The sequence below is a fragment of the Quercus robur genome, chromosome 8 (assembly GCF_932294415.1).
Source record: "Quercus robur chromosome 8, dhQueRobu3.1, whole genome shotgun sequence".
NCBI lineage: Eukaryota > Viridiplantae > Streptophyta > Magnoliopsida > Fagales > Fagaceae > Quercus > Quercus robur.
The window spans coordinates 42,985,092-43,006,685 of NC_065541.1; the positions used below are offsets into that span (position 1 = coordinate 42,985,092).

The following is a 21,594-nucleotide window of genomic DNA, read 5'->3' on the forward strand; positions in this document are numbered from 1 at the left end:
TTTTTCTTTTAAACTAGTTTTTCCTAATAAATATATCCTTGATAGCTTTATATGATCTTTGCATGCATTGTATTTTCTGCTTGCAAGGAACACAGAACAAGAAAGGTTAGTAGATTTACATGGAACTATTAAATTGATAGCAAATCAAATCTTTAAAAAATTACAGCCTCTATGAAAACTTGGAAAAGAGCTTGGTCAGAGCCGCAAGATATTTCTGGAACCAACTTAGTGATCTTCTTCCCTATAATTAGGATTCTCCTTCAAGATAACGAACCCTTCCAAAATAGGGGATAGCGGAATATATCTACCAAAAAAGAAAAAAGGTAATGTAAGCAACCCAATAGCATAACTTTTTTTATTTTATTTTTATGAAGACATTAAAGGGAATGCATACTTCTCAGTCGCCAGTTCTGCTCTATCACCAGCAGCCAAAAGCACCGGTGTCGTGTGTGTCTGAAAACCAGTGATAGTCTTGGGACGACCCGCCTGGCCAACAACATCAACGGCTTGACCCACACGAACAGGTACAGATATAGGTTTGTTATTCTCATCAACCGTCATCAACATTCTTGGCTGTCACAACAAAGAAAGAGAATTTGACCATCAATAGCTAATGAATAAACTGAAATTAAAAAAAAAAAAAAAAAAAAAAAAAAATTGAGTAGAAAATCCCCAAACCTGCATGGCCAAAACAAGGAAGTAGAGCATGTAATGATATTTTCCCAATATCACTGCTTTCATGTCAAGGCATGCATGTAGCATGATAACGATTCCAGCAAGTGCAGTCCTGTTAGAAGGAAATTGTTTACATGATATATGAAAAAACACTTCTCAATGACTTAGGGCGGTAAAGATTAAATATATTTTAAACAAGTGAGGTGGGGTTGCAAGGTTCCATGCAAAAAGATTACTTACGGGGATAGCAAGAACCGTTCAGAATGATACGGATTAAGAGTTAATAATCCTTTCCCCATATGTACAAGACCTTGAGCAATTCGCACCTGTAAAAGAGGGGACTCATCAATATTTCTAAACTCTATGAAATATTGTACAGAAAAGTAAATCAAAGAATTCATTAGAAGCATTACACAGAAAAGAAGGCTGGCATCCTTGTAGTAATAACTTGAAAGATTCCGAAGCATGCCAGCTATTCGAGCATTGTTTGTACCCGCACCTATCAATCCCAACGAGATTACCGCAGCCTGTTGAATCCAAATATATATTTTTTAGCCTTAAAAAGGTCATTGAAGAAATAATGATACAAATTTATATGAAAGTTCTAACATTGTATTACCATTGCTACTTCTGAATCTGTGTCATGGCTAAGTCTGCTTAACGTGTCCATAACATTGACCTGACCAAAAATGGATCAACAAATTGGTAAGCAAGGCAAAATCATGGAGAGAGAGACTATCATCAGCTTAAAAGAGATTCAAACAGCTTATAATTACACCCCCCCGCCACCCCCCCCAACCTCAAAAAAAGAAAGAGTCAGATTCAAACAGCTTATCTGCACACATTATAGATATATAGTTTTCCTTAAAGTTGATGAATAGTCAGATTACAAGCAAAATACAGAAAGTAATAAAGATGATAAGACTTGCATTAAAGGTTATCCTTGAATTTGGGGATTGGGAATAAAGTGATTTAAATTTGACTAGATGAATTTTATTAATTTACTTATCCAAAACTTAGGAAGCATTGGAATAGCCATTTATTATAGTCAATCCAGCTGAGACTGATGAGCAGGCTTTCTAATCAAACCACCTGCAGTCATATCACTCCTTTGAAAAGGAAAAAGGTGCCACATCAGCTTTAGCAGACTGAATTGACCCAACTGAAGGGAAGCCAGAGCTAAAAAGATAAAATACCTTAGGGTTTGATATGCAAAGGAGGCCAAGAGCCAAAGGAACAGCGTGACGGATATTCTGCTCTCCATACTGCAAAAGATGCTCTAATGAACGAATTGCCATCTCAAGCCCTAATTCTTCAGCCATTGCAACCATAGCAATTCCAAGCACAGCAGGACCCTGGTGAGTTTCACTCTTGTCTAGGTGTTGTGAGCAATGACCCAGAAGATTCTGAACCTACACACAGAAAAGTATCAGCTACTTTGGGCAAGTAAAAGAAACTCATAAATTATATAATTAACTACCAAAAATATATTCTTAAGTTACACATACACCCAGTTGTTGTGAACCCACGACCTCACCCTCCACCCATTTTGAAGAGGAAAGTGCCTTTTGAGCCAAAGCTCATTTGCATTAACTATAAAAACTTACAAACAGTTGATTAAATAGCCTTTTAAAGAATACCTTAAGAACATTCCCTGTTCCAGCATAGGCACATGAAAGTAGCGTCATATCACAATATTTTCTGATTTTTTCATTAAAGGTCTTAGAAACTTCAGCCGTGGCCTCCACACTTTCCTGTCAAACACAAGAAACTTATTCAAAAAACAATCATAGGGATAGAGCCATAATGTTCAATATTGTCACATTGAATGACATCTTTTAGGCTGCATTGATGGTAAAAGATGCTACACATCAACCATGCAATAAAAATCAACATTAATAGAATTTACAGAATGGATAGAATAAGAAAAATCCATTGTCTCAGATAAACTAGAACAAAAGTAAGAAGGTTACCTGCTTCCCGAGGTACAGAAGACCAAGGCCTACAGGTAGAAGCCGAGTTAGCGGCTCCCCCAACTCTGACTCACTTCGATCCATTAATGCAAATATAATTGCCTGAGCAACCTCTTCATTGCAGGAACCCACATATACTAAACCCAAAGAGAGCGCAGCGAAGGAAATTACATCAAGTGGAGCTTTAGCATCATTTAGTATAGGAGCCAATTTACTCCGTATCTGATAAAAGAGTTAAAAGTTAGCTTTCATATGAAAAGACATTATAACACTTTTAGCCCAAATTTTTACAATTTAGAATTTTCAACCGAATAAAGTAATACTATTTGTCAACCTTAGTAACCAGTAGTGAAATAGAGCATGCATCGTGTAGGATCAGTAAATACATGCACAGATGTTGTTCTTTGCATAAAGGATACAGAAAGACATCACAAAACATCCATCAACATAAATATGATTGTCATGGCCCAAAAGATTTATTCACATAAAGCAACAAGATACTTCACCTGCTCATTCTGAGTACCAGCATAAGCAATCCCAAGGCCCATTACTGCCCCAATCCGAATGTATGGGTCTTCTTTATCTATATGCTCACCTAGAAGTGCCAGTGCCTGAGAAAAGAAGAGTGAGATTAAGATGCAATTCAGATCATACGATCTTCAGTGCAAAAAAATAATAATAATAAATTGATGAAACGCACCGGATCACAATCATTCTTTATTCCACAATTTACTATCCCCACTCCCAATAATGCACCAGCATTGACATGGGTGTCACTTGCATGGAAATACTTGTCCATTTGGGCAAGTCCAGAGTCAACATCCCACAATAATATCATACCCTGTTAGGATAGAAGGCAGTGAGAATCCCGAAATCAGGTTGAACATATAAGAAGAGATAATAAACCACAGGCAGTAAAGGGATGCTTACAAGACTTGCAGCAGCACTAGTCTTCCCATGTTCTTTATTTTTGAAAAGCCAGTTAGCAGAAGAACCAGAACTCGAATTGTCTGAGGGGACTGTCATTAGCTTATCCTGCAGCAAAAATAAGACTCAATATCAAGAGAACTCACACCCATACGATATCTATCATGCAAATAGCAAAACACATTACCTGACCAAAGCCAGCATTTACAAAAGCATTAACAAAGGTGGCAGCAAGGTTTTGTCTAGCTGAATCAACAGTTGCACCAGCACTAGCCCGGCCATCAAGCAAGTGTGCCTAAGAAAACATGAGAAAGCAAATAAATCAATATGATACAAATTCATTCAAACATATAATGAGAACCTAGAACATTCCTCTTTTTTTTCTTTTTCTTTTTCTTTTTTATCTTGGTTTCTGGTAATTAATGATTATGATTCCTACCTATCTAGTCATATAGGCTACCAGCACGTTGCATAAAACAGATACACACACATACAAGTACTGATTTTAATGGGGGAAAAAGTATATAAGTGATATAAAGAAACAAAAAGACTGGCATAACATCAGTATATTGGCAGCAAGTATTCCTAGACTATGCCATAAGGAAATGGAAGCATCGCAATTAAAGGGAATAAATCACTGCATAAATAATAAAAATATTTAACAACATTGTTTACTCATCAAGGTCTCCTAACAAAGAAATCATAGTAGCTACCCACTTGACTTTCCTCAAACACACACACACACACACACACACACACACACACACACACACACACACACATATATAATAGTATATATAATAGTCTCAAAAATGTATAAGCACTCACTCCACCCTCAAAAAGAATGATTTTACTTTCTTTTTTATTAGAAAAAAAATTTACTAGAGTAAACGGAAGCAGCAAACAAGGAGCTTCCTAGAAATTACAATCAAAGATTCAAGACATAAGAGCAATACTTTTATTGTCTTAAAATTAAGGCCCAAATATTATTATCAGTCATCACAATATAAAGTTCTTTATTTGAAAAGGCTACCTTTAGCCTATAAACTTTGGCTCAAATGGCACTTCCTCTCCCCATAATAAGAATAGGTTGGAAGGGTAAAGTCATGGGTTAAAACTGACTCTGTGGTAGCGTGACTAACCAATAAAAAAAATTAAAAATGGTATATTGAACTTTTATTATCATTTATGGGAAGACTCCAAATAGGACAATAGCACCACTCAAGAGGAACCCAAGACAGAATTTTCAGCGATCTTTTCAAAAAGAGAGAGAGGGAGAGGGGAGATGAAAAAGAAGAGAGTAAAGTAAAGCTTCATGATCTCACTTGATGGAAATCCTCCATGAACAATATGATAATAAACAACGCTAGGGCAGATACCTTTAAAATATATAAAACAACCAACTCTTTTTCTTTTCTTTTCTTTTTTTAAGTCAAACAACCAACTCTTAAATCTCTAGAAAACCAAATTAAAAACTGTGGTCATTGAGGGTCAAATCTAGTCCACCATTATGAATTATACAGATCAAAAGCTCAAACCTTATAGATATCTTCAGGAGATTTGGGCTCCATAACCTCAATATCACGAGCAAGTGTTAGATAGCCTTCACTTAGCTTGGTGTTGTTTATAATGTCCTGTAATGCCTCTCGGTCATCATCATTGGCAGCCATCTCTTCATCTAGCTCAAATGTTATACCCTGCATTGAAGAACAACAGTCAGCAAACAACCAAATATCAGTTAGCTATCAATGTACCAAGTAACAAAAATCCATATATAAGAATAGTTTAAATTGACCTCTTTCAAACAAAATGACAACAGAAACTCCCTGACATCCAATCACATGCCTCACTCACAAGTTTCCTACCATTTGCACCCTCTCTTATTAATCATCTATCATAATTTACTCTTCCCCCATGTCAAAAAATAGCAACGAACTATAAGAAATTACCAAACTCCACAAACCATCCAAAAAAAGAGAAAAAGAAATGTGCTGAGCAAGGACAACAGTCTTGACTATTTCATCACCCTATAATAATACCCAGCAACAATGATCAGGACAAAGTTTAACTATATTAGACAGATACTCTAACCCAACAACATGGACATGATAGCCTCTAAATACAAAAGAGGAAATTCCTATATAATCCTAGCAACAGTGTCAGATTGCTAAATAGTACGTTTCATAAAGAATACAAAATCAAACTCAATCTCTAAAAAGAGAAATTCATCCATATATTAGAAAAAATAAAAATAAGTTAGTCAACAATGTAAACTCAAAGAATATCAAAAGTATGTAAAATTCAAGACTTACATGTCGAGCAAGGATGTAACAGAATTGCTTCTTTCTCAGCTGATCATCACAAGATGTAAATACTTGCTTCACATGCTGCCAACAAATACTTTAGACTATGAGAACCAAACCATACTAACATTTTAAGGATCACATCATAAATTTTGACAAGTATTTAATAAGATTTCCTAGTAATGTGTAGTTATGAAATTCTTCAATCAATGAAGAAACATAATTCCTCTAGCAGCTCTTCACCAAATACAAGCAAACACTGTTCACAATTGGAAAGGATGGGCTATAAAAATAACTTTACTTAAGGTACAAACCTGCATGTTATCCAGAAATAGGGCAATCTGAAGCGCATTTGGATACTCCTCAAATTTTATATAAATCATGTAGGCAATATCTAGGACCAACATGTCATCAGGTCCAGGGAGATATCTGCATTATGTAGCAATGTGAAATGTCATAGAGAGATGCGGAGATACAATAAAAAATAAATAAAAGTAACATAAAAAAGTTTAACTCTTGACCATGCAAATTGGGATACATTACTTTAACTCTTGAGTAGAATGGGGTTTGTGAGAAGTGGAGGAAGTGGATATATGCTTGTATTTCTACAGTCCATTTCTCACTTTTGGTTAACAATTCCCCTACAGCTTTTTCAGTAGTTCGCAGGGGTTAAGGGAGGCCAATCCCTTATCACCACTGCCTTTTATTCTGGTTATAGAGGTGTTGAGCCAGATTTTGAAGAAAACTAAGGAGAGGGGTGGGGTGGGGGGGGGGCGGGGGGGTGGTGGGTGTTATTCATGGATTTGAGTAGGGCCTGCTACAACTAAGAAGCTAAGTATCTCCCTCTCTTATTTGGCTAATGAAACCATTTTATTTTGTGATCCAAATATTGCACAAATTTTGTATATAAGAATGGTGTTGATTTGTTTTAAAGCTCTTAAAGGCCTGAATGTCAACTTGGGCAAGAGTGAAGCGGCCCCAATAGGCAGAGTGGATAACATAATCAAGCTAGCAGATATATTACATTGCAAAGTTGGGGGAGCTTGCCTATTAGTTACTTGAGTATGCCTTTGGAGGCATCCTTTAAGGCTCTTTGTGTGTGGAATCCTATATTAGAGAAGATGGAATAGAGATAACCGAGTTGGAAGAGATAATATCTATCAAAGGAAGGAGGCTAACCTTGCCGAAGAGTATGCTTTCAAGCTTACCAACTTTTTATTTTTCTTTATATACTATTTCAATGTTCATAACTAATAGGCTTGTGAGACTTGAGAGAAACTTCTTATGGATTTCAAATACCCTTTGGTGAAGTGGAATACAGTTTGTCCACCTATTGAGGTAGGCAGTTTGGGGATTAGGAAAATGGTTACGGCGTTTTGGGCATGCAGATACACATTTTTGGTGTTAGGTCATGGGTGATTGCTTCAAAGTATGGGGTGAAAGGGATGGGCCATGTAGAGGGACACATGGTTGTAGTCTTTGGCAAAGTATCAGAGCAGGCTAAGACAGTTCCTCTCAGCATGTCCTTTGAGATTAGAGATGGCACACGTGTAAGGTTTCGGCACGACCAATGTAGTGGACATCATACTCTAAAGGATTTGTACCCTGACCTATATGCGTACTCAGTTGACAAAGATGCCTTAGTGACGTAGGAAAAATTGAGAAATTTGTATACATGTGGCTGTGGTGGATTAAGGTTTAGGAGGATTTGTGGAAATAGGATTTTGAGTTGTTGAAGAAAGAGTTATGGGATTGAGTTAGGAATTAAAAGGTGGTTTATAGTGTTATTTATTTGATGGCTATTTGGTATAAGAAAGTATGTGGGGATTTGGGGTTTTGATAGGTAAAAGGAAAGGCTTGATTTGGGGTTTTAAGGAAGAAGAAGAAGAAGAAGAAGAACAGAGAAGATAAAGAGAGAAAACATCAACAAATGCCAACATGTCTCAATGCTCAATACACTCAATAATTAAATTAATCAACTCTCATCTCCTTTGAATACATTGAACACAATTATATACAAAGACTCTTGTCCTACTAGTATTAGGACTCTTGGTTCGACTAGTAAACTAAAAGTCTGAAACCTAATAAAATACTGACTTGAACCCAAAGAAAATAAAACCTAGGATACTTAGGATCTCCTAGAAAATTCTAGACTCAACTAAAGTACCAAAATACCCTTAATTCGCAGAAATCGCTAAAATCACATATTTTCCCCATAACATAAATTGACCATAACTAATAAAATATAAACCCAAATAAAAAACTATTGCAACTTTAAAGACTCAAACCTAGACCTATAAAACTACATGAATTTTACTTTAATTGGACTTTACACGTGGAGCCCATATAATAATTCTTGAATAGGCGAATTGCAAAGTAATTTTACATCAATCTTCCATGGCTGCACCACTTAGTCTCTGAATTTTTAGACAGCCATATGAAAGGCATTCAGAGTCAGTATGTGCAATTCACAGAAACTTTCAAGATTGGAAGTTAGAATCCGTGAACTCCTTTCTAATCCATATTTACTCTCAGGTGCCTAGAGGGGAGGGATTTTATAGGATGAGATGGTTCTTGAATGAGTGGAAAGTTTGGCATTTGTTCCCATTATAAGGCTATGGTAATGGCACCAATGCTATTTTATTCCCCTGGAGGAATATTTGGAGTGCTAAGGTCCCTAACCAAGTGTCCTTTGTTTGGACAGCAACTTGGGGTAGGATTCTTACCTATGATAATTTCATCAAGAGGGGATACTTTATAATTGGCTGGTGTTGCATGTGTCAGTGCAGTGGAGAAACGAATGGATCATTTGTCCTATCAAAAAAGAGAAACAATGGATCATTTGTTGCTCCATTGTGAAGTTGCATATATTTTGTAGAGTGTAGTCTTTAAGATGTTTGGGACTCATTGAGTATTGTCATCAATGGTAGCAGACCTATTGTTTGGTTGGAGGAATTGGTTTGGGAAACACTGGTTGGATGTTTGAATCCTTACTCCATTATGTTTGAAGTGAATAGCGTGGAAGGAATGTAATAGACGCACTTTCAAGGATATTGAGAGCTCTCTTGATCAGTTGCAATCCTTGCTAATTCAAACTTTGTTTGATTGGTCTCACATGTTGTGTTTTACTCGTTGTAATTCTGTTCTTGAGTTCCAAGACTCACTTTGCTTTTTGTATGATTATGTGATTTTTAAAGATTCTTCATGTTTCATTCATCATCTGAAATTAAAGCAATCTTCTCTCTTAAAAAAATTTATTACTTATCAAAATAATAATAATAACCCCCAAGGCAGAAGGTTATCTTTTACTGAACATATTAGATCATTGATGCAGCATTTCATACATGGAAAAAAATTTACGTTGCAATATTCTTTAGTAAATAAAAACCTGTTCATCTCAACCCTTAACAAGCAGCAAAAAGGTCAAAATTATTATAAAGTATAGTAATCCAAGTTCTTGAACAAGAGCAGGTTCAAGTCATATGTCAATCTTTTCAGGAGTTGCATGGTATTCTCTTGAGACTTGCCTATGTTTTTTGAGCCTAAATGCAGACATCTCTTTATTAAATAAACTTTCCCTGTGAATTGACCAGAAAACAAGCAATAGATGACCAAAACAGAACTGACAATGAAACATACTTTTTTTAATGATAAGTCACACACGCACCTAATTGGTCTAACCATGACCCCCTCCCCCACCGCCAAAAAAAATCCCATGCTAGTTATAATCCCACTTAGCTTGCAATCAAAGAGTTAAATCCCATGCTAATTATAATCCCACTTACCTTGCAATCAGAGTGTTAAATGACTAATCCATCGGATAAGCATCTCCAAAAATTGATGGTATAATCCCACTTACCTTGCTGAACTCGTTAGATAGAGACATGTCCTTCGGAAATTCGTACTGTCAACATGCTCAATTAAAAGATCAAGGTCTTCAACCTAGCATTAGTCAGATATTACATATCTCAATGTTGGCCAAAGACCAAAAGGAGAAAAAAATGACAAACAAGAAGGCACAACAAAGGAAAAAGATCAAAAGGGCAATACTGCTTGGTACCTCCATTAGAAGATCAACAGCTTCAGGTTCAGCATTGTGCTGCATTGCAATTCGCATTGATTATAAACAAACCAAACAACAACAAAAAATCCTATCAAATGTCACCTATAGTCATATTGTCACATGTTACCGAATTATACCTTCATGTGAAAAGCAACTATTTGTTGAACAAGCTCCATAAGATCCTCAATTGGAACTTCTTCGCTCTGTTATGGTAAATTCAAAAAAAACATAATTAAAATTAAGAACGAGTTCTTAACGATAAAGCATGGAACACCAAAGAAGATGAAAACTCTAGAGAAAATATTTATCAAAGAATGTTACACTCTAATCACAGATATTGCACATAAATTAGAGCAATGAGCATTATTACAATGTAATACTACTCCAACAACATACTGCATGATACATAACTTCAAATTCAGGGAAGCGTGAATATTGTAGTGCATGATAGTAGAAATTTAAAGCACTTTAATCTGTTTTTTCAAGGTGCATATGAAACCAAATTTTAAATCTTAGCTGTAAATGCACATGAATAGAAAGTTTTTTCTCACTGATTTAAAAAAGAAGATTTATAGAATGCTCCCAGTACCTATAACAAGCCTTTTCATAATGAAAACTATCATAGAATTCAATAAGATTTATTTCTAACCTGTCGCTTAGCATATTCTTGTGAAATTTCTCCAGCTAAGTTCCTGATTACAAACAAAAAATAGTAATAAAAATCAATAGTAAGTGATGGTAATATTCATTTATATGTATTAAACTTCAATCACTGCTAGTAAAAAAAAACTCTAGAACCTATAAACCTTACAAAAAATATGACCAGAACAAACTACATACCACCTAAAAACTCCATGCTGACCACAATTATTTTAAGCAAATGGTGCTCACCTCACATATTCATGGCCCCATGAGCCAATATCACCTCCTGAACCCTCCAATCGATATTTTAAGCTATCCTAAAAGAATTGTCACAAAAAAATAACAAGAAACGAAATAAATGTTAGTCCCAAACAACATGAAAGGAATTTACATTTACATTTATAAAGAGAATTAACTAATGGAATCAACAAAACTTAAATTCATACCCTTTCGCCCTCTGCAGACATGGTGAGAGCCAGAACGGATAGCACATCAGCAAGGTACTTCTGCATTGACAAAAAAAAAAAAAAGTAATTAGATAAGCCCGGAAAGCTACTACTTCCATAATGGACAATGTCCAATCAAACAAAATTATACCTTCATTTCAGAGTCCTCCATGGTTTCGTAAAACGCCTTTAACGTTCCATAATGTGGCCGCAGAAATTTCAACGGCTTTGGGACCGAAGTCATGGAGCTCGTAGAGGTTCGGATTTCCTGCCTATAATACCAAAATTTTTATTTTATTTTTTATTTTTACAGTATTCCATACAACGAGCTAATAATGTTCCCATAGTTAATCTAAAAAGCCCAAAAAGCTAACAAAATCCCTAACATTCAAACCCTAACCCTAAAATGAAAATTTTGGTTTATAACCCTAAAAAGTAAGTAAGAGTGAGTTATAATAATATTACCTCATGCTCTCAAGAGCGACCTTCTGTAAATTAGGGTCAGCATCTTGAACTCTCTCCACGTAAAGCTCCAATTGCTGCTTCAGTGCCAGATCCTCTTCCGACTGCAATTTGCAATACACGATCAATCAGCACAAAATCACTACTAATACTTTCTTTGTTAGTTTGAATTTGAAATTGAAGGGGTACTCACCAGATCTTCGTCTTTCTTCTCCTCCTTCTTGTTCTTCTTACTATTATTATTATCCTCCTTTGCCATTCTTTCCTTTTTTGTTAGAAAGAACTCTGAGAATTTGTGTTTGGATTACAACAACGAAGACGAAGAAACCCTCGTCTCCTGATGAGAAGAAAGGAAGTGCGATGAGTAAAGTAAGACAACCAGGTTGGAATGGTCTCTACGCAATACAGATACACTTCTACTACTACTGCTACTACTCGCTGCTTTTATAATCCTTGCTTCATTTCTTGGGAGGGTGAGGGAATAGGAATCTCGCCTCCTTACGAAACCTCGGTGGCCCAATAGCTATTTTATATATATTTTTAAGTCCATTCCCCCAGTTCTAATAAGTATCACTTTCAAGCCCAGGCAGGCCCATTTGTTTCAAATTACACTTATTGGACCATTGTTTTAAAAATAATGTCCAAGTTGTTTTGAGCAGTTTGGTATGTGTGTTTAAATAGAGTCCAAATTTTCTGTTCTATTTTTTTGCTCCATTCTATATTTTACTAATAAAAACTTATCACGTATTTACTTAATTAATTAAATATTATTATTAATTAATAACGGTATTAATAAGTCAATAATGATAGTATTTAATTAATTAGGTGAACACATGACAAGTTTTTATTGGTGGAGTATAGATCGAAACAGGAAAAGTAAGACAAAAGATTTGGACTCGTTTAAATAACCATTTTCATTTTTTTTAGAAATTTGTGTGGGTAAAAAAGTGTGTGAAAATACGTGTAATGTTGTTTAAAAACTGAAAACATGTGTTTAAGCACATGTACCAAACAGTTTATTATTAAAACTAGTACGTAGCCCCATGTATATGCACAAGTACAATTAAAAATTATCACAATTATACTTTTTTTTTAGGAGAGATTCAAATGACTCCAATTGAAATCCAATTTAAAATCTAATTGAATTTGGATTCTTCAATTTTTTACACTCAATAATTCACTTGGCACAAAATTAAAAATTAAATGGGACACGTGGCGCGAAATTAAGAATCCAATTAAAATCTAATTGGATTTTCTCTGAACTTTGGCTATTAATATATATATATATATATATATATCCATATTTATTTGGATAATCCTATATTAGTCCTAATTGGCCCCTAAATAGATTAATTATTATAAATAAATCATAGTGTGGAGGTCATAAACTAACTAACTAACTAAGTAGTTAATTCTCATCAAAAAAAAAAAAAAAAACTAAGTAGTTAATTAGAATTTGATCATCACAACTAATTTGTAGTGATTGGAAGATGGATAAATCCACAATGGGAGATTATAACAAGAATAGAAGCTGAATGATACAAGTTTATTATCAATAATCAACCTAGGGCTAATCTTGCCGAGAATACATGCATCCAAAGGCAAATACAAATTCTCTAAACTTTTATCTCTCTCTAATTTTTTTGAATCACCTTCTATGTGTGCATGTAGCTTCTATTTATACCCCCCAAGCCTTATTCTTAGTAGTGGGCTGCCATAATGGGGGTCAAGAGATACTCGTCTTATCAAGTGTCCCCTCCCGTGTTTTGATTATGAAATTAGATTTTAGGGACATGAAGCATTGTTCAGGTTGATCATTCAGTAATAAATGCAGCCAGTGACAAAGGGGAACATTTAATTAATGCGGAAGTTCCTCAAACATTTCTCATAGGATTGTGTTCGTCATCAACTACTTCATCGACATTGAACGCCTTGGATGTGTTTGGCCGAGGGGCCATATATCATTGTGCATCAATCCAAGGATGTAGGGTTGTTTCCTACGATTGGCCCTTATTTCCTTTATTGGGCCTAGGCTCTTTCTCCCACTGCATATGGTCCGAGTCCATTTCCTTGGTTTGCTCTATTCTTCAATGGGATTGCTCATGGAGTACAATTCGAAGACCACCCCCTACATATAGTAATGAATTATAAACATAGTCCACAAAGGAGAAGTGCTATTGATTTTATTTGGGTAAAATACAATTTTGGTCCCTAAACTTCCAAAAAAAAAAAATAATAATCCCTAAAAATTTTGTTTTTAATCCCTAAACTATGAAAAGTTCTTTTTTCATTTTTAAACTTTGTAAAGAGTTTTTTTAATAGTTTAGAGACAAAAATAGTGCTTACTTTTTTTTTCCAGTAGTTTCGTGATGAGAAAATATATTTTTTAAAGTTTAAGGAAGAAAGTGAAACATTTTCAATAGTTTAGGGATGAAAAACAAATTTTTTAATAGTTTCGAGATGAAAAATGAGCTTGTTAAAGTTTAGAGATGAAAAACAATTTTTTGGTAAAATTTAGGGACAAAAATATTATTTTACTCATTTTATTTTGTAGTTTATGCTTTGTAAATTGGGATAGAGGTATAGCTTTGAAGATAGAGATGTATCTACTGTGTTGGGTAGCTCTATTATTTTTCTTATAATACACCAATAATGTAGGTACTGTATTTTCAAAATCAACAAACCAAAATGTTTATATGTTGTTGTTACATGCACTGTTTTAAAAACCAAACTGGATCGGCCGGTTCAACCAATTCAACTGGGAACTAGGCACCAATCCGATCCGGTAAAAACCAATTTGAACCAAGAACCAGTGGCAAAAACGATTTTTGACCATTCTGATTTTTAAAACCATGATTACATGTTGTTAAGGGATATAATATTGTGTCCTCCCAACATCATGTTTTAAATAGACTAGTCTTACTTTATTTATATATATATATATATATATTATTTACTTTGAGTTTGTTGAGGGCCATTTGTGAGAAAGAAAGCCCAATAACAAGGGCAACAAAGAATTGACAAAGTAGACAGCAAAACCATTAAGCCCAAGCGGCAGGAATAATGGATCACAGGCCCAAGAAATAAACAAATGGGTCTTGAAGAGGTAAGTGGACTCAAAGAAGCCCGGAAAGAAAGAAATAGCATCCCATGGGCAGTGTATGAGGTAGAAAAGCGAGAAATGGCCGCCGCAGGCCCAAGGCAATGCAAACTAAGAAAGTAAGGGGTTTATGGCAGACCCATAAACCCCAAGAATGAGAATAAGGTTATTGGGCTAGGGAAGCCCAATGAAGTTAGTAAAAAGCCCATGGGAGTGTGGAATTAGTAAAAGGACCAAGGAAACCCAAAGAAAGCAAACGGGCCAATGATGCCCAAAGGAAAGCCCAAAGGGACATAGGAGCCCATAAGTAAAAGCAAAATAGTGGTCATGCCAAGCCACTGAGAGAAGGAACAAACGGCTTGCCTAAAAGAGGCCCAGTAGGATTAAGTTGTTACGGTAGGAATAACAAAACGACATTGCAAGAAATAAAGGAAACCAAGGAGTGGGCCAAAGAAATGTAAGACCCATCATCAAATAAAGCCCAGCTCGTGAGTGGAGCGGGAAAACAAAGAACGGCCCACGTAAAAGAACGAAGAGGTAAGGCAGACTGTGCAAACAAAGCTCCAGACCGCGGTAAACGCATGAACAGCAGGCAGATTTTTGGACATATATGAAAGGAAAGCACGTGCAAGGCCCAGGCACCACCAGCCTGTACCCAGCCAATATGGGACGTGGTGGGATCATGGGTCAGAGGTAAGAGAGAAAGGGGGTATGGTTTGGTGGTGGGGAGAGGGGAAAAAACCTGTTTTGCGGCTCCTGCCCAAACCCTTTTGGGAGGTACGTCCTGCTGGGATGACAGGCCACCCAAAAGAGGCTAGGTTGAGGGGGGAACCGTTAGGTGCATGCCTTGAGGGAAAGAGAGAGAAAGCATTTACGCCGTGGCAGGAAAGAGTGCTACGATGGACTAACAAATGAAACAATCCTACCTTTGTCTGGCAAGGGTGAGTGGCACACAGACAAACCCTTTGGTGGTCGGCAAGTACGCCCAGACCAGACAAAGGCGGTTAAGGGACAAAGAGGTAAAATCTGGTCACGACAGGCACTATAAAAGGACCCTTGCCGTGCCCTGAAAGGAGGATCGAAAAACAGAGGGAGTATCGCGAAGTAAAAGAAAAGAATAAAAAGAAAACAAGAGAAAGGAAAAAAGATAAGAGAGAAAACAGAAGAAAAAAAGAGAGATAATACAATGGGCATGCACCAGTAGGTCGATTTCTCTCTCTTCCCCTTTAAATCCTGCTCTCTTCCAAAACATAATAAGGATTCCTTCTGAGCATTAACCATTCAGGTCCGATTCCCTCAAAGCCATTAATCCCCACGACAGGATCTTTCCTGGGAGATTATTTGCATTGAGAGAAGACGTTCTCCTTTCTTTGGTTTTGCTTCTGTGGATCAAACTTAAACCTGACTTTATGCTCATTCTTGATTAATTCATGTTACCTTCTTTCTCCTTTACTTTCTTTATAAATGACATTGTTATGACTGTAATCATGTCTTATAAGTAGGGATTACTTGGCCATTTTCCATTAAATAGTCAGAGTACTCTGTTTTGTTATTATTATTATATCTACCTGTCGTAATTCATCTGAAACAGTTCTGTCTGCCGTGAGCACACTCCTGGCAGGCGAGGTATAGTTTGTGCGCAAGCTGACCCAAGTTGAGTTACAGTTGGACCGGTCTCAACTCCCTTACTCATAAACATTCGGGCCCACCACCGCAAGAAGCAGCCCACCCCAATGTACAACGCCCTACAGAGTTTCTCTCAATTTTGCGCATAGAAAGTATAAACCCATTTAAAGGTACTTGGTGGTGGGGGATGTATAAAAAGATTAGAGGAGATTGTTCAATAGAGACCATGTTAATTAGTGAGTCAACTTGCAAGGAATATCTACATTTGCTACAAGTCATTGTTATTCTTCAACAAGGTGATATTTCTTTATATGTATTTTGGATTGTTGTTATTTTGAAGGGTATTTGCTAAGGGTTTTAGTAGAATACACTTTGTGTTGAATTAATGAATGTATATAAATGCCTTTATTTTGTTGCTAAAATGTTGGTTCATAATACTCTAAGTTATACAATCTTGTGGGTTAATTACATAGTATTCAAATCTTTTTTGCACACCAAAAGTAGGAATCATTCATATGTTTCATGATTTATGTTGGTTTTGTTGTGATGACATAGCTATAAATTTTGTAAATGACATTACTAATTTTTATTATTGTAATATGTGTTGTAGGTAAAAAAAATAAGTAGCAGTTTGATGCAACAATTATTGGGCGTGAGACAAAAAATCATTATTTTGTAACTAACAATTGATAAATTGAATAGAATGTAAATTTTATTGTTAAATTTCACAACATTGATCTTTGTACTTAAAGTGTATTGGTGAAACATAATGGTGTAATCACGTTATTTGAATAAATGACATTTTTTTCTATGTGTACTCTTTAATATTTTGAGCATTATGTATTTGCATTCAAGTTACTAAAATAAACGTTAATTTTTCAAAATCAATTTTAGGGAAAAATTCTTTTCATAATTAAAAAAAATTGAAACTTTTAGCAATATTTTGAAAAACATTGCAATGCATACTTTATTGCAATGCTTGTCAAAGCCCGCTACTAAACAAAAACTTTATTGCAACACTTTCAAAATGTATTGCAATAGGGAAATTGCAACGCAACTCTTGCAATGGTTGAAAAAACGCTAAAAAAATGCTGCAAAACGTTTTGTGGCATTTTGGGCTTTTAGCAACATTTTGTGGCCGTTGCAATAGAAAGTATTTATTGTAGTGTATCCAAATGCAATAAATTAGAATTGTAAAATGATCAACATTGTTACGTAATCCTCGAAAGTATAAGCATAGTGAAATTGCCAACGTACCAGTGTTGTACACATTTTTGACATGAACGCAGTTCCCGTGCATGGTTTTCAAACCCAGACCATTCATTGAACTACAAAAAAGAGAGGTTAAAGGTTTTTCAGGTCGGATCGAGATCGAACCAAGGTTGAACCGTGATGACATCATAATTAATTTAATAATTATTTAAAATATAAATAAATATATTAAATTAGTAAAAATAATAAATTAACTAAAATATAAATAAATATATTCTTTTTTTTTTTTGAGAAAATTTATTCTTTTTTTGACTTACAATTTGAAAGTTATCGATACACACACACACGGTAGGGCCGCACGTGCAAGGCAAGTGCTGGCTTTAGTAAAAAAAATAGTGATTAAGTTTAAATTTAAATTATATTTTTAACATGAACAAAAAATATAAATTAATTGATTTTTGAAGTTGTGGGTACCTGCCCCCCATTAATCGGTGTTTGTCCGTTTTGGGGAGCCAGGCCCTCACGGTTTTGTCACGAAGGGGTGGGAGCTAAGGATTTTTGCCATGAAGTGATTGACACTTAGGCTCACCCGAGTCCCACATCGCCTAAGTAACCCTCCCACTCATGATTTATAAGCTTCTGGAGCGACCATGAGAAGAAAAAGTTGTAATCATATATTCATAAGTAATAGAGAACAATAAAAGCTAAATGTGCTAAGAAAATTTTAAATATCTTAATGCTCAAGGACCATATACATGTGATTTTTTTGCAAAGAGTCATCCAAAAATTGACTATATTTGTGAGTTCAATTTATATTATCCAATGTTTAATCAACAATGAAGGGAAGAAAAAAAAGAAGAGATAAAGCATGTACATGTATTAAGTGAATTAGTCATGTTTCATTGGTTTCTGAGATTAATATTTTTATATAGGAGGTTTCCATTAGTGCCACAGATAAGCCTCATAGCCTTTAATTGCCACGTGAAATCAGAGCAACATTATATAATCTAATATATAACATAATCAGATGAAGATTTTCAATTAGTTAGGTATTTTTAAAAGTTTGATATACACAAGGTGTTTAGTTGTGTATAGAGCTTAAAAAATAAAAAGGAAAAAAATGAATTTATTTATTTTAGTAGATTATTGATGCACATAAGTCTTAAAGTCTGTTAAGACTAATTCATTTATAAATTGAATTGAAGTTATTTTGATGAATGCTTTAAAAACTGGACATTAATTATTTATATGAAATAGTAAAGAATTTAAAAGAGATGCATAATATACCAAGTTTGTAATGCAGTTGCTTTAGGAATGCGTGGATCAATGATAAAGGAACTTGATGATTTTGTTAAGAGAGATAAACTTGTGATAGATAAAAATGTTAGGGTAATCAGCAATTACTAAGCCAAAAATTTTTCTTTTTTGAAAAGACTTTATCACTATGAAAAACAACTTTTAATCTACTTGCCATAATAGCAAGTCTAGCAGTGATCATCTGTGTAATGGCAACTAATTCGTTGGTAATCCCACATGGTTAGAATTATTGGTTTCAGCCTGTAATGTATAAACCAACTAAAGCAGTCAAAAGTTGTAATAATTGTTCGTTATTATGTGAAAAAAGAGTTCAAAAGTGCTGGTTTATACATGTCTTTTATCAATAACAGTAGCAGCCAATTTAGATTGGCTAGGTATAAAAAATTGAATCAAAAAGAAATCCACTGTGGGAGAAAATAGAAAAAATTATTAAATCTTACAACTGGTCAATTAGAATGACTTGTTGGATCATCGATGGGCCAATTCTAGTTTGAAGTTCTCAAGCCGAGCGCACATCAATTGCAACAACAATAACATCTAAAATAAATAAATGTCATATCATTGTTGGTTAATATTAAACTAAAGAAGAGCTATGAGAATTAATTTTGCAATTCATTTCTTTGATAAGTAAATTAAATTAATATTCCAATTCTTACCGACAAGTGTAGAGTAATCCATATGTTTATGGAACTCGGTAAAAGGAACAAAGCTAAAGGAATGTGCAGGGACTGTTGAATCATCATTTGATATTTCTTCAACCAACGTAGTTAGAGTGATTGTCCACTAGTAAATATTATCAACAATTCAATACTCTAGTTTAATTGCTTTGTTGATTGCATTATGGATGTAGTATGTCCTTGTTATGTGTAACACGTGGTCAAACATGTCAATCTCACATTGATTAAAGATAACAGTCTGCTCTTTATTTCCCTATATAAGTAGAATTGTTAGATATGTGAGAAAATGAAAATGAGCATCTATATTACAAGCACTATTACATAAAATTTACAAAGTAGATTGTTAATTTACCTAGCTATCAGCCAATATGAGCCACATATATTTGGTTGGGCTTTATGTGATGTACGTGTCGTCGTCTTTTCAGCAACAACAATCTTCACCTTCCAATTTCTAGTTTTTGGAGTAATGTCTTTAATAGAATTATACAGTTTGCGCATCCTATTGAGTTAATAATGGAAGTAAGAAAAACAATGCATTAGCTATAATTAATAATACAATATTTAATAAGAATGATATGAATCTTAACTAAAATGATAAGTACTAAGCAAAAGCATATAAGAAGGAAATGCAGTTGTAATAAAAGGAAATTAAGGAAAAACTAAAAGAGAGAGAGAGGGGGGGGGGCTAAGCAAATTACTTGGTTTATTTGAAATAGCTTTCAAATATGAACATTAGTTTATCAGCATTAATAGTTCTCTATAGACAATGTTTTTAATGCAATTGTCATTAGAAACATCAATAGAAGTTGGTCGAAGAACTTTAACAGAATTTGCAGTTTTTGCTCTAGATAATGCTACATAGAGTTGTCCATGAGAAAAAACTAGTTGAGGTAAATATATTCCCACATAATCTAGAATTTGTCCTTGGGTTTTATTTATTGTCATAGCAAAAATTAGTCTAATGGGAAACTGAGTTCTTTTAAATGGAAATAGGTGTTTTTCACGTTGAATAGGCAAAAATGGAACCCTTGGTAAAAAGAACTCTTTTACCACGATAATGACCTATAACAATTTATGCATCAATTACATTTGGTTTAAATTGACAACAAATCAATCATGTTCCGTTGCATAATCCTTGTGAGGGATCAATGTTTCTAAGCAATATGACAGAACAATTTGGTTTAAGCATCAATTCATGTGGAGGGAGTCCATTTGGTGTTAAACTATTTAAGAAGTCTTCTTGAAGAACTTGTTTAGTTCTATCTATGATGTCATCAAAGCTATAATATCGAGTAACCTCACCCGGAAACTTTTTTTATAGACAAGTTATTTTTCTCATCAACACAATCATTTTTAGGTGTTAAAATAGCTCTATTAATCATAAGGTCTAAATTTCTTGGATAATCATTTACACTTAAAAAGATAGCATCTATCAAGGCAGTTAAAGAGGTCATGTCATCTATATATGGTATAATCATGGTAGTTGGCAGATTTATTGTCACATCAGTAACTATTTGTTCAGTTCCATTTCTTACTTGTAACAAGTAATTTGAAAAGGCAGGATCTAATTATGCTCTCATGTTTTCAGTTAATTTGATTTTTTCTAATATAAGCCATAAATATGACTTGATCCTATGCTAGCATCAATTATTTCTTGTCTTGATGCTTTTGGAACAACAGGTAAGACTTGACAGGAGTCACCACCAAATAAAACTACTTTGCCTCCAAATGGTAACTCAGATTCATTTATATATTGTAGCATCTTATCTAAAGCTTCTATTGTTTGCCCTCTTGACATTGGTGCTTCATCCCATATAATTAACTTTGAAGCTTGTAGAAGTTTGGCTTCTCTCCTTTTCTTGCAAAAATCTTTTTTTTTGGCTCATCGGATAATGTACCATACCAATATTTCGTTCTCTTAGAACCTTCTCTAATACCTTTATTTATAAAAGGAGAAAAAAAATTAGCGCCATATTTGTAATCCAATCTAAAAGTGTTGAAGGCCATTTATGAGAATTCAGGTGAAAAGAAAGAAAGCCCAATAACAAGGGCAGCAAAGAATTGGCAAAGCAGACAGCAAAACCATTAACCCAAGCGACGGGAATAATGGATCACAGGCCTAAGAAATAAACAAATGGGCCTTGAAGAGGCAAGTGGGCTTAAAGAAGCCC

General features: G+C 34.8%; 1 protein-coding gene across 1 annotated transcript; it reads right to left on the reverse strand.

The window, feature by feature from the left end:
* Nucleotides 1-11,952, reverse strand: LOC126695593 (26S proteasome non-ATPase regulatory subunit 2 homolog A). The gene is made up of 25 exons (XM_050392412.1): nt 11,685-11,952; nt 11,495-11,595; nt 11,181-11,301; nt 11,030-11,089; nt 10,833-10,900; nt 10,591-10,633; nt 10,079-10,144; nt 9,939-9,977; nt 9,738-9,820; nt 6,193-6,307; nt 5,888-5,962; nt 5,114-5,272; nt 3,763-3,870; nt 3,579-3,683; nt 3,349-3,489; nt 3,155-3,259; nt 2,649-2,870; nt 2,316-2,429; nt 1,872-2,087; nt 1,295-1,354; nt 1,089-1,202; nt 916-1,001; nt 679-787; nt 395-573; nt 1-304 (listed from the first exon to the last, which is right to left on the reverse strand). The coding sequence occupies exons 1-25, from the start codon at nt 11,748-11,750 to the stop codon at nt 226-228; spliced, it is 2,634 nt and encodes an 877-aa protein (XP_050248369.1). The 5' UTR covers nt 11,751-11,952; the 3' UTR covers nt 1-225.
* Nucleotides 11,953-21,594: the final 9,642 nt, after the last annotated feature.

What these genes read in the sequence shown, in the direction of transcription:
- LOC126695593 (XM_050392412.1), bottom strand. Translation starts at nt 11,750, where the DNA reads ATGGCAAAGGAGGATAATAATAATAGTAAGAAGAACAAGAAGGAGGAG. An exon ending in TAGTTGCTTTTCACATGAAG is followed by an intron (nt 9,978 to 10,078) that starts GTATAATTCGGT and finishes ATTGCAATGCAG; the next exon opens with CACAATGCTGAACCTGAAGC. An exon ending in GAACAGGGAATGTTCTTAAG is followed by an intron (nt 2,088 to 2,315) that starts GTATTCTTTAAA and finishes TTCTGTGTGTAG; the next exon opens with GTTCAGAATCTTCTGGGTCA.